Source organism: Calonectris borealis, chromosome 25 (assembly GCF_964195595.1).
Source record: "Calonectris borealis chromosome 25, bCalBor7.hap1.2, whole genome shotgun sequence".
In the NCBI taxonomy this organism is placed as follows: domain Eukaryota; kingdom Metazoa; phylum Chordata; class Aves; order Procellariiformes; family Procellariidae; genus Calonectris; species Calonectris borealis.
Genome location: NC_134336.1, coordinates 4,922,689 through 4,935,688, shown reverse-complemented (window position 1 = coordinate 4,935,688; position 13,000 = coordinate 4,922,689). Strand labels below are relative to the sequence as shown.

Below are 13,000 nucleotides of genomic sequence, written 5' to 3'. Positions count from 1 at the left end.
TGGGAGCATCCTCTGACCTCCCGGCTGAGCTGCCCCCCTCTGCCCCACAACCACCTCCTGGGGCTCCGCATCCCTCTGCCAGCCCCCCATCCATCTGGAGCTGCCCAGGGGGACACGGAGGGGACAGAGCACATGTGGGGCCGTGTCCCATCAGGCCAGGATGGGGAAGGAGGCAGCGGTGGCCACGCCGCAGTTGTTGTCCTTCATGGCCATGAGGATGTAGCCGTCGTTGCCCCAATACGTGGACCAGGAGTTCTTGATGAGCCAGTAGCTCTTGCCGTGCAGGACCCCGTAGCCCACGGCCAGCACCGCGTGGTCCAGCGCCGATGTCTCGTTTCCTGGCCGGGAGGAGAAAAGAAACCGGAGACATCTCAGTCCCCATCCCTTGAAGCTGGAGGTTGTTCCAGATGCAGCGAGTGGCCCCGTATCCCCTGTCCGGGAGCTTAGCGGGGAGGTAAATCCCACCCTGCAAATATTTTTGCCTATCCCAGCCCCAATGAGCGGAACACGGGACCTCCTGGGTCGCTGGACTCACCGCAGCGGGGCTCCTCGTAGACGCCGTTGGCGTAGAAGGCGAAGGACTTGTGCGAGGCATCGATGTTGACGGCCACGGGACCGTGCTTGACCAGCGCAGTCTTCAGCGCCGCGGCGCTGCCCGGCTCCACGCTGGCGTAGCCGGCGAGTTGGGCCACCAGCTCCGACTGGTTGCAGTGGCAGTAGCCGTTCTGGGGGGGGGGGGGGGAGGCTGAGGTGGCACCAGGGGTCCCAGGGCAGGTGGGGGGTGTCCGACCCACCCCGGTGAGGGGGAATGAGGGAGGGGGGCAGCTCAGATGGAGCATCCATAAGTAGAGCTCCCACCTGCTGCCAAAGGGCTGATGGCTGATTTGGGAGAGCCTGGGGAGAAGGATTGGGGAGGGGGTGGCACTGCACCCTCCCCGAGCGGCAATGCCACCCTCACCTGCCCCAGGTAGGGCCCGTAGGACTCGGTGCTGGCGATGCCACCGTGCTTTATGATCCACTCGTAGGCTCGCCACTCCTCGCCCCCATCGCAGGCGTAGTTCCCGAAGCCCCAGGAGCAGTCGATGAGGACTTGTTGGGACAGGGGGGTCAGCACGCCGGTCTGCCGGGGGGGGGACACGCTGCAGGGATGGGGACGGGCACCCTCCAGGCACCCCGGCCACCCCTCTGGGACACAGCCCCGCTCTCACCTTGAGGAAGAGGGCACCCTCCATCGCGCCCGTCGTAGCGAAGCTCCAGCAGGACCCGCAGACGGCCTGGTCCTTCACGGGGGTCACGGCGCCTGGGGACAGCGGGATGGGGACACATTTAACAGAGCAGTGGAGGATGCTGCCTGTCCCCACGCAAACCCCGGCGTGCGCAATGACCCCCAGCCTCGAGCACGTTCCAGGATTGCACGGTGGTGGCACCAGCTCCCTCCTCACCGTACAGCCGCCAGTCGAGGCTCTCGGGCAGGATGAGGCCGGCGTAGAGCTCGGTGGGGAAGGGCTGCCTGTTATTGGGAGCCCCGCTCTGGCGACGGCCCCGCAGGGCGGCCAGCTCCTGGGGCGTGCGGTCGGCCAGATGGTTCAGCGCCAGCGTGTAGGAGAGCGCGGCGCGGTTCCTCGAGTGCACGAACCTGCGGCAGAGCTGAGATGCTGTCAGAGGGGAGTGGGGGACCTCCCTGGCCACCCCATCCCTGAGCCCCCCCCCAGCCCATTGCCCCTGGCATCCCGTACCGCATGTTATGGATGAAGGTGCGCTTGCGATGCTCGTGCTCTTCCTCGCTGCCGTAGCTCTTCCCGAACCGCTCCTTGTAGCGGTGGAAGAGGCGGTGGTGCACGTGGTCTGTCTCCGGTGCCTTCCCCACAAACTCCTGCATGGGCTTGGCCACGATGCGGTGCTCGGGGCCGGCCACGGGCCACTGCTCGCACTGCACCCCTGCCACGAGGCACGGATGGCGGCTGATGCCTCCCGAGCAGGGACGGGCTCTCCCGGCCCCCCAGCTGGGATGCACGGCATGGTCACCCCCAAAACCATTAGGGCTGTCCATCCTGTATGGACACATGCATGCAGGGGGGGGATCTGCACCCACACCCGCTTCCAGAGCCGGCTCCAGAGCACCCACCATCCCACCCAGCACCCTGCACCCCAGCATGGAGCAGCCAGCACCGGGCAAGCACCCGCATCGCCCCAGCTATCAACATTAATTACATTTCTCCCAAACCAATTCACCCGAATTATCAGGCTCTTGCAAAAAAAAAAAAAACCAACCCCAAAACCCAAAAACCAAATTAACAAGGGGTGCTGCATTTCTGGGCTGTGGGGTGGCCGGGGACACTCACCCTCGGGGAGACGGAAGACGCGGCGGGGGAAGCGGTGGCTGAAGGAGGAGTAGTCGATCTCGTACTTGTCGTAGTGGGAGCCCAGCAGGCTGTTGAAGCCGCGCACCTCGTAGTGCAGGGGCACGGGGCCGCGGGCAGAGCTGCCCACCCGCAGCGTGTAGACGTTCTTCTTGTGACCCCAGTAGGAGACGTTCTGCCAGACGGCGCAGCGCTGCCCGCGGAAGCGCTCCTCCCGTACCCGCTGGGCACAGCGCATGTGTTGGGGACCGGGGTGCCACACCAGCCCCGGCATCGTGCCCCTGGTGAGCTGGGGCACCCCGCAGTGATGCACCCATCCTGCATCATGCCAAACTGGATGCAGCCCCTCCATCTCCATCACCCATGGCCACATCTAACCTTGTATTTACCCGTTCCCAGCCAGGGAGAGCTGCTCTGCCCTCGTAGGGAGGCAGCCGTCAGACACCCTGTACCCATGGGGGTCCCTTGTCCCCCCGCCCCACCCCATCCCGCATCCCTGGAGGACCATGCCTGGAGCTCACCTTGAAGTTCTCCAGGCTGGGGAAGACGCTCTGGGGGGCAATGAGGTCTCCATCGGTGCCGTTGATGCGGAAGCACTTGCGGACGTTGACCTCCGTCTCCGTGGTCTCGGGAGTCACCTTGAAGCTGGCGCCGAAGGGCTCGATGGAACCAAACTGGTAGGTGACCACTTGGCCTGGGAATGGGGACAATGCTAAGGTCAAGCCAAGCTCCCGGGTCCTGGCATGGTGATGGCTCCCAGGGCTTTGCTGGGGCACCCGAAGGTCCTGGGGCAGAAGGAAGGGGATGGTGAGGGGTCGGGAGGATGGACCCCTTTCTGCACCCACCGCCGTAGTACTGGATGCGGCTCTTCCCCCCGGTGAGGTTGTACCAGGCTTCGAAGGGCTCCCTGATCTCCGCGTAGGGCAAGCTGATGACTCCTGCGGGCACACAGGGGCTGGGCTCGGGGGGCTGCGGGGGGCCGAGCCCTGGGGACATCCCCTGTCCCCCTGCCCCGAACCTGCAGCCGGAGGGGAGCACAGGGAAGGCAGGGAGCACCCCGGGCCCCCGCAGCATCACCCCCGGCTCCCACCCACGGCCACCACCGGCAGCACCCCACGGCAGCGATGCACCCCAGCCCTTGTTTTGCAGGGGAATTGGAGCCTCCTCGGCTGGGGGGTGTCGGGCAGGACCCCCTTGGGCAGCGTAGCGGCGGCACCGTCCCATCGGGGTGCCCTGTCCCTGAGCGGTACCTGTGACGTGGTAGATGTCCCCAAATGTGGGTGTCTCCAGAGGAGCTTTGCACTCTGCTCCTGGAAGAAAAAACAAAAGAAAACCCAAACCCTTTTATGCTGCTGATTGCCCACCTCTCCACGGCGGGGGGGGGGGACAGCGGTGCTGGTCCCTGGCTCGCTGTCCCCTGGGAGAGGGTGACAGACCCAGGGGAGCCCGTATGGGGAGCAGGGCTGGGGGGGCTCCCACCTGCCTGGGCAGGGCAGAGACCGGGGGTCCCCAAGCCGGGGGTCCCCGCTCCTCTGCCAGCCCTCTGGCTGACTCAGAGCCCCCACACGCATCCCCGCTCTCCCTGGGGTGCAGCCAGCTCAGGGGCACCCCAAAACCCCCATGCACACCCCAGGGTGTGAAGGGCAACTGTATGCTCCCCCTTATGCCACGCGCAGAGTGTGCCCACTGCCCCTGCACTGCTCCGGGCATGGGGACAGGGACAGAGCAGCCCCCTCCCGGGGCGAGGACCCCCCCAGGACCACCGCAGTGGGCTCAGGGGCGTGATGGCATCACCCCGCATTGGGGGCATGGCATCCACCCCCCCCCCCCCCCAGCTCAGCCAGGGCGGGTGCTCACCCAACAGCACAGCAGCCCCCAGCACCAGCAGCCACCCCAGCCCCTCCATCCTGCGCACCCCAGCCCACGCTGCTGCCCTGCACCCACGGGTGGCTTAAATACCACCGGTGGGTGGGCAGGGAGCCACCGGCAGCCAACGGGCAGAGCCCCGTCCTTCCCTTGGCTGGGGCTAGACCAAGGGGGAGGCGTGGCTTTATGTTGCCCCCCCTGCCCCACCACGGGCACCCATGGGTGCCTTTCCCACCTGCAGCAGGGTGGGTGCCGATGTCGCATGCTTGCAGGGCTCGGAGCCGGGTGGGACCCAGACCCCTGGGGCCATGGATTGGGGACTTGGTGGTGGGTGCTGGGGGTGTCCCTGTGCTCCCACCCACCCTGCATGGCTGTTTGCAGCCAGGCTTTGCTGCACGCAGCGTGCTGCGAGCAGGGGGAGCATCTGCGAAACCCTGGGGCAAGGAGGTGCAGCGAGAGCCTGCCAGGCACCCCAAAGCACCCCTCTGGGTGCTCCCTGCCCTCCTGGGACAGGAGTCAAGGTGTCCCCACCAAAGGCAGTGCTGGGCAGTTGTGGGGAGATGGGGGCTGTTTGCATCCCTGCATCCTTCTGGATAGACCAGCAGGGCAAGCCCTGGACTGCAATTAGGGGGTTTTAATTGCAAAAAGGGGAAAGATGCAGATGAAATACCAGGAGCTACATGGAAAACCAGACCCGGGGAGGAGAGCGGCACTGCCACCGCGGCAGAGTGGCCTTCACCCCTCCCGCTTGCTGCGCGTCCAGCTGGCCCCCAGCCCAAGGTGACAGCGAGCGCCCGCGGGGCCGCCCGAGCCCAAAACAAAACCGATAAGGGCTCGGCGTGGGGTGGCTGCACGCGCCACGGGGGACGAGTCGGGCTGGATTCGGCTGCTCCCCTGGGTGCAGGGCTGGGCTGGTGCACCCTGAGCTGCAACACCTCCCCAGGGACCATCGTAGCACACCGGTGAGGATGTTCCAGCAAAGATGGGAGCCCACCAGGGTCAGGGCAGAGAGACCTTCCCAGCCTGTTTGCGGGATCCTCGTGCACTGACCCCGCTCTCCCAGGAGGGCTCGAGTCCAAACTGGGAGCACCCAGGTGAGCCACGGCGTAAAGTGCCTTTCCCTGGAGGGGAGCAGCCCCGTGGGGTGAAGGGGAGCCTGGCTCCTGGCATTGGCAAACACCGCCGGTGCCATCCGCACCCATAGCCACAACAGGCACCGGGGCAGCGGGTGGACGCCTTCCCCCCTCCCCAACACCCGGCGCCAGGAATTTCTCGTCTCAGCAGAAATCCCTGGGGTTGTTTATGCTCCACCTCGAGAGATAGGGCTGGAAAAGCCGCTCCCCTCGCCCTGGGTGGCTGGGAGAGCCAGCCGGCTCTGCCAGGTGGGCACCGTCCCCTCCCCGGGAGACCCCCGTGGTCCCACAGGACAAAGAAAACAAGCCTGGGGACAGGGACCAGTGCAGGGGACAGAGCAGCCACACGCTGGGGACCTTAGGGTCTGCAAAGAGGGCAGAGCCGGGTGGGCAGCAATTGAATCCCTCCTGTGGAAGCAAACCAGTATTTTTCCAGAGTCTTTATTGGCAAAGCCCACAGCTGGGTCCCCATCCAGCCCCTTGTCCGGCACCCCATGGCCCTGTCCCACCGTGTCCTGAGGTTCCTCCTGCGTGATGTGTCACACCAAAGGGGCTGATCCAGGGATGGGTGCTGAGGGCATCACCGAGGGCTCTCCCTGCAGAGCCGAGGTGGCTCAGGCCAGGATGGGGTAGGTGGCTTCGGTGGCCACGCCGCAATTGTTGTCCTTCATGGCCATGAGGATGTAGCCGTCGTTGCCCCAATACGTGGACCAGGAGTTCTTGATGAGCCAGTAGGTCTCTCCCTGCAGGACCCCGTAGCCCACGGCCAGCACCGCGTGGTCCAGCGTTCCCGGCTCGTTCGCTGCAGGGGATGACACAGGAGATGGCTCGTCTGGAGAGCATCCCTGTCCGGAGAGCATCCCTGCTCCCGGGGCTGCCAGCAGCACTGGGGAGGGCTGCAGGACCAGTTCCCTCTTCCACCCCTGCCCAAGACGCTCAACAAAGAAGAGGAGATCCCCGGTGTCCTGGCATCTCCCTGGGCACCCAGGTCCTCCCGTGCCCCGTGTGCCACCCGACTCACCGCACTTGGGCTCATAGTAGATGCCGTTGGAGTAGAAGGAGAAGGTCTTGTGCGAGGCGTCGATGCTGACGGCCACGGGGCCGTGCTTGTAGATGGCAGCTTTGACCGCCGTGATGTTGCCTGAGGTGACGTTGACGTAGCCCGTGATCTTGGCCAACATCTCAGACTGGTTGTAGTGGCACAAGCCGTTCTGCGGCACCGGGGGGGGGTGACACGCTGTGTCATCAGGAGCCCCCAGGTCCCCTCGCTGGCACCCTGCCCACCCTGGCTGCCCCCGTGCAGCTCTGCTCTGGTGCAGGGAGTGATCTGGGACTTGGGCTGTGACAGCATCCCGGCTCTGACCCCTCTGTCCTCCGCTGCCCACCATGGTGGGGACGTTTTCCCGGTTGCTGCAGGGCTGCAGCGCTGCCCACCCGCAGCACGGGGAGCTGGCTCTGCACCTGAAGCCCTGGGGGGGGGGGGGAGGGGGGGGGGAGCTGTTGCCTGCATCTTGCAGCCACGTCCCTGTCCCTGGGCAGCCCTGCTCCATCCCTGCACCCCAGGGTACCACCCATGGGTGGAGAAGCCTTGTCCCTGTTTTGCAAGAAGAGAAACTGAGGCACGCGGTGATGAAACCACCCGGCTGAGCCCCGGGGCTTGGCTTTGGGCTCTGCTTTGAACCGCAGGGAGCCTGGTGCCTTGGGGACGAGGTGACATCCCCATCTCCAGAGCCCATTAACGCCTCTGACCCATCCTGATTGACCCCACCGTGGTTTTAAAGCCCTAGGGGGGGCACATCCCAAGATCTGGGGGACCCCGTCAAGGACATGGGGCCACCCTCACCTGCCCCAGGTAGGTGCCGTAGGACTCGGTGCTGGCGATGCCGCCGTGTTTCTTGATCCACTCGTAGGCTCGCCACTCCTCGCCCCCATCGCAGGCGTAGTTCCCGAAGCCCCAGGAGCAGTCGATGAGGACTTGTTGGGACAGGGGGGTCAGCACGCCGGTCTGCAGGGGGGGGACACACGCTGCAGGGATGGGGACGGGCACCCTCCAGGCACCCTGGCCACCCCTCTGGGACACAGCCCCGCTCTCACCTTGAGGAAGAGGGCACCCTCCATCGCGCCCGTCGTAGCGAAGCTCCAGCAGGACCCGCAGACGGCCTGGTCCTTCACGGGGGTCACGGCGCCTGGGGACAGCGGGATGGGGGGTGAGAGGCTGGGGTGGCACCAGGGGATGAGGGCGAGTGGAGGGGAAACTGAGGCAGGAGTCAAGGACTCGCTGTGCTCTCAGAGGCAGCGCAGCCAGGGCTTGGTGCTGATCAGGGGATGGGGGCGAATACACCAGATAAGCCCTGCTTCGATCTTCCAGTTGCTGAGCAGAGCGGGGGCCACTGGGAGACGTGGGTCCCAAGGGGCAGCGCAGCCTCAGCACGGTATCGGGGAGCAGGGCGGCTCGGTTGGACTTTGCGCTGGCCCGGCTGAGGAGCGCGCACGCCCTCCGCATCGCAGCCTTACACCACCCCGCAGCACCCCGACGGCGAGACCCCCTTTCCCTGACCCCGCACCTACCGTACATGCGCCAGTCGAGGCTCTCGGGCAGGATGAGGCCGGCGTAGAGCTCGGTGGGGAAGGGCTGCCCGTTATTGGGAGCCCCGCTCCGGCGACGGCCCCGCAGGGCGGCCAGCTCCTGGGGCGTGCGGTCGGCCAGGTGGTTCAGCGCCAGCGTGTAGGAGAGCGCGGCGCGGTTCCTCGAGTGCACGAACCTGCCGTCGCGGCGGGGATGGCATCAGCCGGCACCGCCGCCGCCTCCCACCAGGGCAACTCCCCTCCTGGGGGATGGGGAGCACCCCCGGCGGGGGGTCGGCATCCCCCCCCCCCCCATCAGCCTGTACCTCATGTTGTGCACAAAGACGCTCTGCCTGTGCTCCAGCTCCCGCGCGGAGCCGTACCGCCGCCGCAGCCGCCTGCGGTAGTGGTGGAAGACCTCATGGGCCCAGGGCTGGTGCCGTCCCACCAGATCCTCCATGGGGTTCACCAGCACCCGGTGCTCCACCGCGCTCCCCGGCAGGACCCCGCATTTCTTCGTTTCTGGGGAGCAAGGAGGGGATGCCATCAGCCCGAGCCCCACGGGCAGGACTGGGGGGGGGGCCCAACGCAGCTCACCATTGACGGGGAGGTCGAAGATGGAGGAGGGGAAGCTGTTGTCGAAGTCGGTGTAGGCGATCTCGTACTTGTCGTAGTGGGAGCCCAGCAGGCTGTTGTAGCCCCGCATCTCGTAGTGGACAGGGGCCACCCCGCAGCTGGAGTTGGTCACCCACAGGGTGTAGACGTTCTTCTTCTGCGCCCAGCGGGTGACGTTCTGCCACACGGCGCAGTACCGGCCCCGGTAGTACTCCTCCCTCAGGAACTGGGGGGGGGGATGCGGCATCAGGGAAGGGGGGGCTCTGGGTGGGGACCCCGCATCACCCCCCCGTGCTCGCTCCTTCCCACCCAGCGCCTTCGCAGGAGCCCGTTACTCCTGGTGCACGTACAGCGCCTTGCACCCAGCCTACACCGGGCTCTGGGGCCGGATCCGGCGGCTACGTGGCCGTTAGCACACAGCCGCGCATGGGATGGAAAGTGGGGTAAGGATTCGGGGTGCAACACAGGACAGACCCCCCCCTGTCCGGCTCAGCAGTGCCCTGGGGACACCCAGGTGTATGTGCACCCATAGCGGGGGCAGGGGGGACCTGGCTGCATCCCCTCTCCAAAAGGCTCCGGGTTTTTCCTGCGTGTTTCCAAGCTCTCACCCTGTGGGCACGTGTCCGGCTCGGTGTCCGGCTGGGTGACACCTTGCTGTCCCCTTCGCTCACGCGCTGCACCCCTCCAGCTGCGCGCAGCCCTGCCGGAGGCTGGGGCCGGTGGGAGCCCAGCCACCATGCAGCGACTTGCCCGAGCCATCCCGAAAAACCCGCATTCGTGTGGGCTGCAACGTGTCCCAACACGGCTACCGGGGTTGGGAAAGGAGCTGGGAGTCCGGCCCCGATCCGGGCGGGGAGGTGACCCTCCCTGCGCCCCGGGGTGCGGTGGCATGTCCTGACCTGTCCCAGCACCCTGCACCCCCTGGGACGGCATCTCCAGCTGCCCAGCACCCTCACCCAGAGCCTGAAGATGCTCTGAGCAGCGGCTCGGATCCAGGCTCCGGCTCCCTCACCTTGAAGCCATCAATGCTGGGGAAGACGCTCTGAGCCTCAACCACGTCCTCCTTGGAGCCGGGCAGCTGGAAGCATTTCCTGGTGTTCACCTCCTTCTCGGTGGTCTCCGGCGTGATCTTGTACCGCATCCCGTAAGGCTTCACCGCCGCCAGCTGGTAGGTTATCACCTGCCCTGTGCCGGCGGGAAGGGGAAACTGAGGCACGGTGGTCCTGCCCACATCCTCCCTTTGCACAGGGATGGGACCAGTGTGGGATGGGCACAGCCCGGAGCAGACCTTACCTCCGTAATACTGGATCCGGCTCTTGTTTCCCGTCAGGTTGTACCAGGCTTCGAACGGCTCCTCGATCTCAGCGTAGGGCAGGTTAATGACACCTGCGAGGCCCCCGGCGCGGGACACGGGTCAACCCCGAGGCCTCAGCACCCCGACATCCTTCCCTGAGCCCCCCAGCACCCACAGAACATGCAGATCCCCAGCTGACCAAGCTGCTGTCCCCATGGGTTGCTGAGGCAGGGAGAGGCACCCGGTTGTGGAAAGCTGCCCCAGTCTGGCACTGGGATGGCCTTGTCCTGCCCGGTGCTGAGCATCCTCCGCTCCCCCCTTGTGGCAAAGGGCACTGCGGGGTCCCGTTACCTCGGACGTGGTAGATGGAGCCGAACTGAGGGTGTGGGCGGGAGAGCACATAGTCCTGTCCTGAAAAGCAGAGAGGGGCAGGGGTGAGCGGGGGGCTGTCCCCCCCCCACGGCAGGAGGCTGCCCCAACCAGTGCTCCCCTTCCCTGCAGCCCCCCCTGCGCGGGGCAGGGGCCGAAAGCAGCTCCACGAGCCCACCGGTGGCACATGCAAAGGACGTCGACGCACTGACACCCTCCCAGGGCCAGATTCGAGGCCAGCACCACGCCGCGACCTGCCGCCACGCTGCAGCGAGCCCTGCGACGTTGCATCCCCGGTGAAAGCCAGCTGCTGGGGTGGCTGTTGGGTGATGTCCCCCTGGGAGGCACTGTCACCCCCCAGGGCTGGTGGCCATGGCTTTGGGTGATGTTTCCAAGGGGGGGGGGTGCAGCCAAGCTGTCCCCTGACAAGCAGGGCATGGTTGAGGGGTGCCAGGGAGCCAGCTGGTCCCGCCTGGCATCTCCCAGTGACCTTCCCAACCTCCCTCCAGGCTCCCAGCTTGTGCAACCCCACGCCAACACACCCGCCGCTGGGAACTGGCCTTTGCCTCCGTCAGCATCTTCCTCCTCGCCGGGAGCGATCCGGCAGCACCTGCCCCGCTCCCAACCCCGGGCACCTGGGACCAGACCTGGCTCTGCTTCTGCACCCGAAACCCGGGGCGGGCAGGGACTGGCAGCCCCCCCCTGCCTGCACCCCCTGTCAGCACCCTGAGTCTGGGCACCCACAGTTGGTGCCCGGGGTGGGAGGAGCAGCGATGGAGCCAGCAACCCCACAACCCTGCTCGGCATTACACCCACCCGGGAAGGGGGGTCCCCCCCCCCACGCCATCCCCGTCCCCTCCTGCTGCTTCCGACCACAGCCTGCCCGGCTTCCCTGCCTGCTTTTTGCAGGCAGCAAAGCAAATGGCTTGGGCTTGTGCACCCGTTAAAGCCCATCTGGCTCGATTTAGCCCTATTTCCCGCCCCCCCCAGCCCTGCCAAGCCCTCGAAGCACATCTCCCCCCCCCGCCCGCCTTTGCCACCCCACCCCGACTCCCCTCTCTCTTGGAGGAACTGCAAATTTGGGGACCCAACAAGCAAGAAACCACTTCCCCAACCTGCCCGCCCCGCGTTCCCGGCACTGCGGCGGTGGGGAGGCGAGACCCGCCTGGGTGCCCCCAGCTCCCATCCCTGGGGTGTCCCCAGTGGGGACAGTGCCACGGGGGGGGGGGGGGACAGACTCACCCCGCATGGCGATGCAGAGCGCAGAGGCCGTGAGCCAGCGGAGAACACCCATCCTCGCCGCCCCGGCTTGCCCGGCACCAGCTCTCGCCTTTAAGCCGGAGCCGACGGCGGTGAAACCCGTAGGAGCCAATGCAGAAGCCGGGGCCCTCCCCGGAGGAGGGAAGGAATTGGCATCATGTGGTGCCTGGCAGGGTGCACGGGGCGCCGGGCACCCCAGGGTGCTTGGCGGGGTGAGCGTGTCTCGGCAGGGTCCCCAGGGAGGGAGACGGAGCAATGCTGGGTGCTGCAGGGGGACGGGAGGTGCAGGATGAGCCCCAAAGAGCCGTGAGCAGCGTGGTGGGGGGGGTGCGGACTGGCTGGACCTATGGGGGTGTCCCCCCACTCCAACGTGGGGGGGCAATGGGGTGCTTGGGGTTGTGCAGGGGTGCAAGCGGGGGAACATCCCTGGGGCTGGGGAGCTCTTCGCCAGGCAGCCCCGAGGCTGGGGTGATGGGCAGGTGGCAGTGCCCTAGCAGAGGGCCAGGGCTGTGAGTGGTTCAGCATTAACAAGCCAGGCCAGGAGACTGGGAACACTGGGAATCCTTTGCTGGGGGGCTTGAAGGGAAGGAAGGCTGAGCCAGCCGTGGGGTACCCCACAGCCAGCCCCGAGGGGACAGGCTGAGCCACCCCACCCCCAGGGACTGGGCAGAGGAATGGAAACAGTGCACGTCACCCCTCAGCCTCTCTGACCGCAAGGAGGGAAACTGAGGCACGGGGCGGCAGCCGGGCTGAAAGGGAGAACCTCATCTAGCAAAGCAAGGGAGCGTTTCCTCCAGCAACACAGGGAAACCGCCCGCCTTCCCCCATACCCTTACCTGCCTCCGAGGGCTTTGGGGGCTCCCCTGCCCCTCGCTGCTGGAGCTCCAGCCTCCCCAGGCGGTGGGGCAGAGATGGGGACACTCCTGGGGGGGGGCTGGATTTATATGCCACCACCCCCATTTCCATCCTGGGCTGGGAGCCCTCTTGGCAAGGCTGACCCCCCCCACCAAAGGGATGTCCCATGCCAGGCTGTCACCCCCAGGGATGGGGGTGCCCATGGCAGCCCTTCTCCCCACGGTTTGCCAGACTCAGCCCCCACCACGTGCTGCCTGCTCCCGGGGGGGGGGCGGGGACGGGTGTTCAGCAGCTCTGACACCCCAGGACCTGCTCTGTCCCCTCCAGGCTGGCAGCACCTGCCCTGCCTTGTGCCAGAGCACCCTGCCGGGGTGCAGGCAGCTGGGGGGGGGGTGCAGGCAGGGCTCAGGCAGCTCTTTTCAAGGCTGAGCGCCCCTCCCTGGGGCTGAAGCCAGCCAGAAACACCTGGAGCTGCAATTTGGGAAGGGTCCTGGGAGCCCAGGTGGAGCCTGGAGGGGGTCATCGCTCTGCAGGTGACCGCTGATGAGCAGCCCCTGTCCCTGCTGTGCCCTGTCCCCTCCCAGGGACACTGGCAGGGCTGGCTCCATCCCTGGCAGGGTCTGAACCCCCCCTCCCCAGCAAGTCCCAGAGAGCCCCAAAAGCCCCCAAAGCCGGATCTAAAG

At 66.5% G+C, this 13,000-nt stretch overlaps 2 protein-coding genes across 2 annotated transcripts; both read right to left on the bottom strand.

Annotated features, from left to right (window-relative positions):
- Positions 1-4,266, bottom strand: LOC142092985 (digestive cysteine proteinase 1-like). The gene is made up of 11 exons (XM_075173839.1): positions 4,218-4,266; positions 3,611-3,670; positions 3,206-3,298; positions 2,882-3,054; positions 2,343-2,583; positions 1,737-1,938; positions 1,443-1,636; positions 1,209-1,300; positions 959-1,120; positions 536-725; positions 1-338 (listed from the first exon to the last, which is right to left on the bottom strand). Exons 1-11 carry the CDS (start codon positions 4,264-4,266, stop codon positions 151-153), a joined length of 1,644 nt encoding a protein of 547 aa, XP_075029940.1. The 3' UTR covers positions 1-150.
- Positions 4,267-5,774: 1,508 nt separating this feature from the next.
- On the bottom strand, positions 5,775-11,633 carry LOC142093007 (digestive cysteine proteinase 1-like). Its single transcript, XM_075173871.1, is given in 12 exon segments — positions 5,775-6,161; positions 6,381-6,570; positions 7,203-7,364; positions 7,454-7,545; positions 7,928-8,121; positions 8,251-8,446; positions 8,522-8,765; positions 9,552-9,724; positions 9,833-9,925; positions 10,185-10,244; positions 11,445-11,606; positions 11,609-11,633. Coding segments are annotated over 12 exon segments (1,767 nt in total). The 5' UTR covers positions 11,622-11,633; the 3' UTR covers positions 5,775-5,973.
- Positions 11,634-13,000: the final 1,367 nt, after the last annotated feature.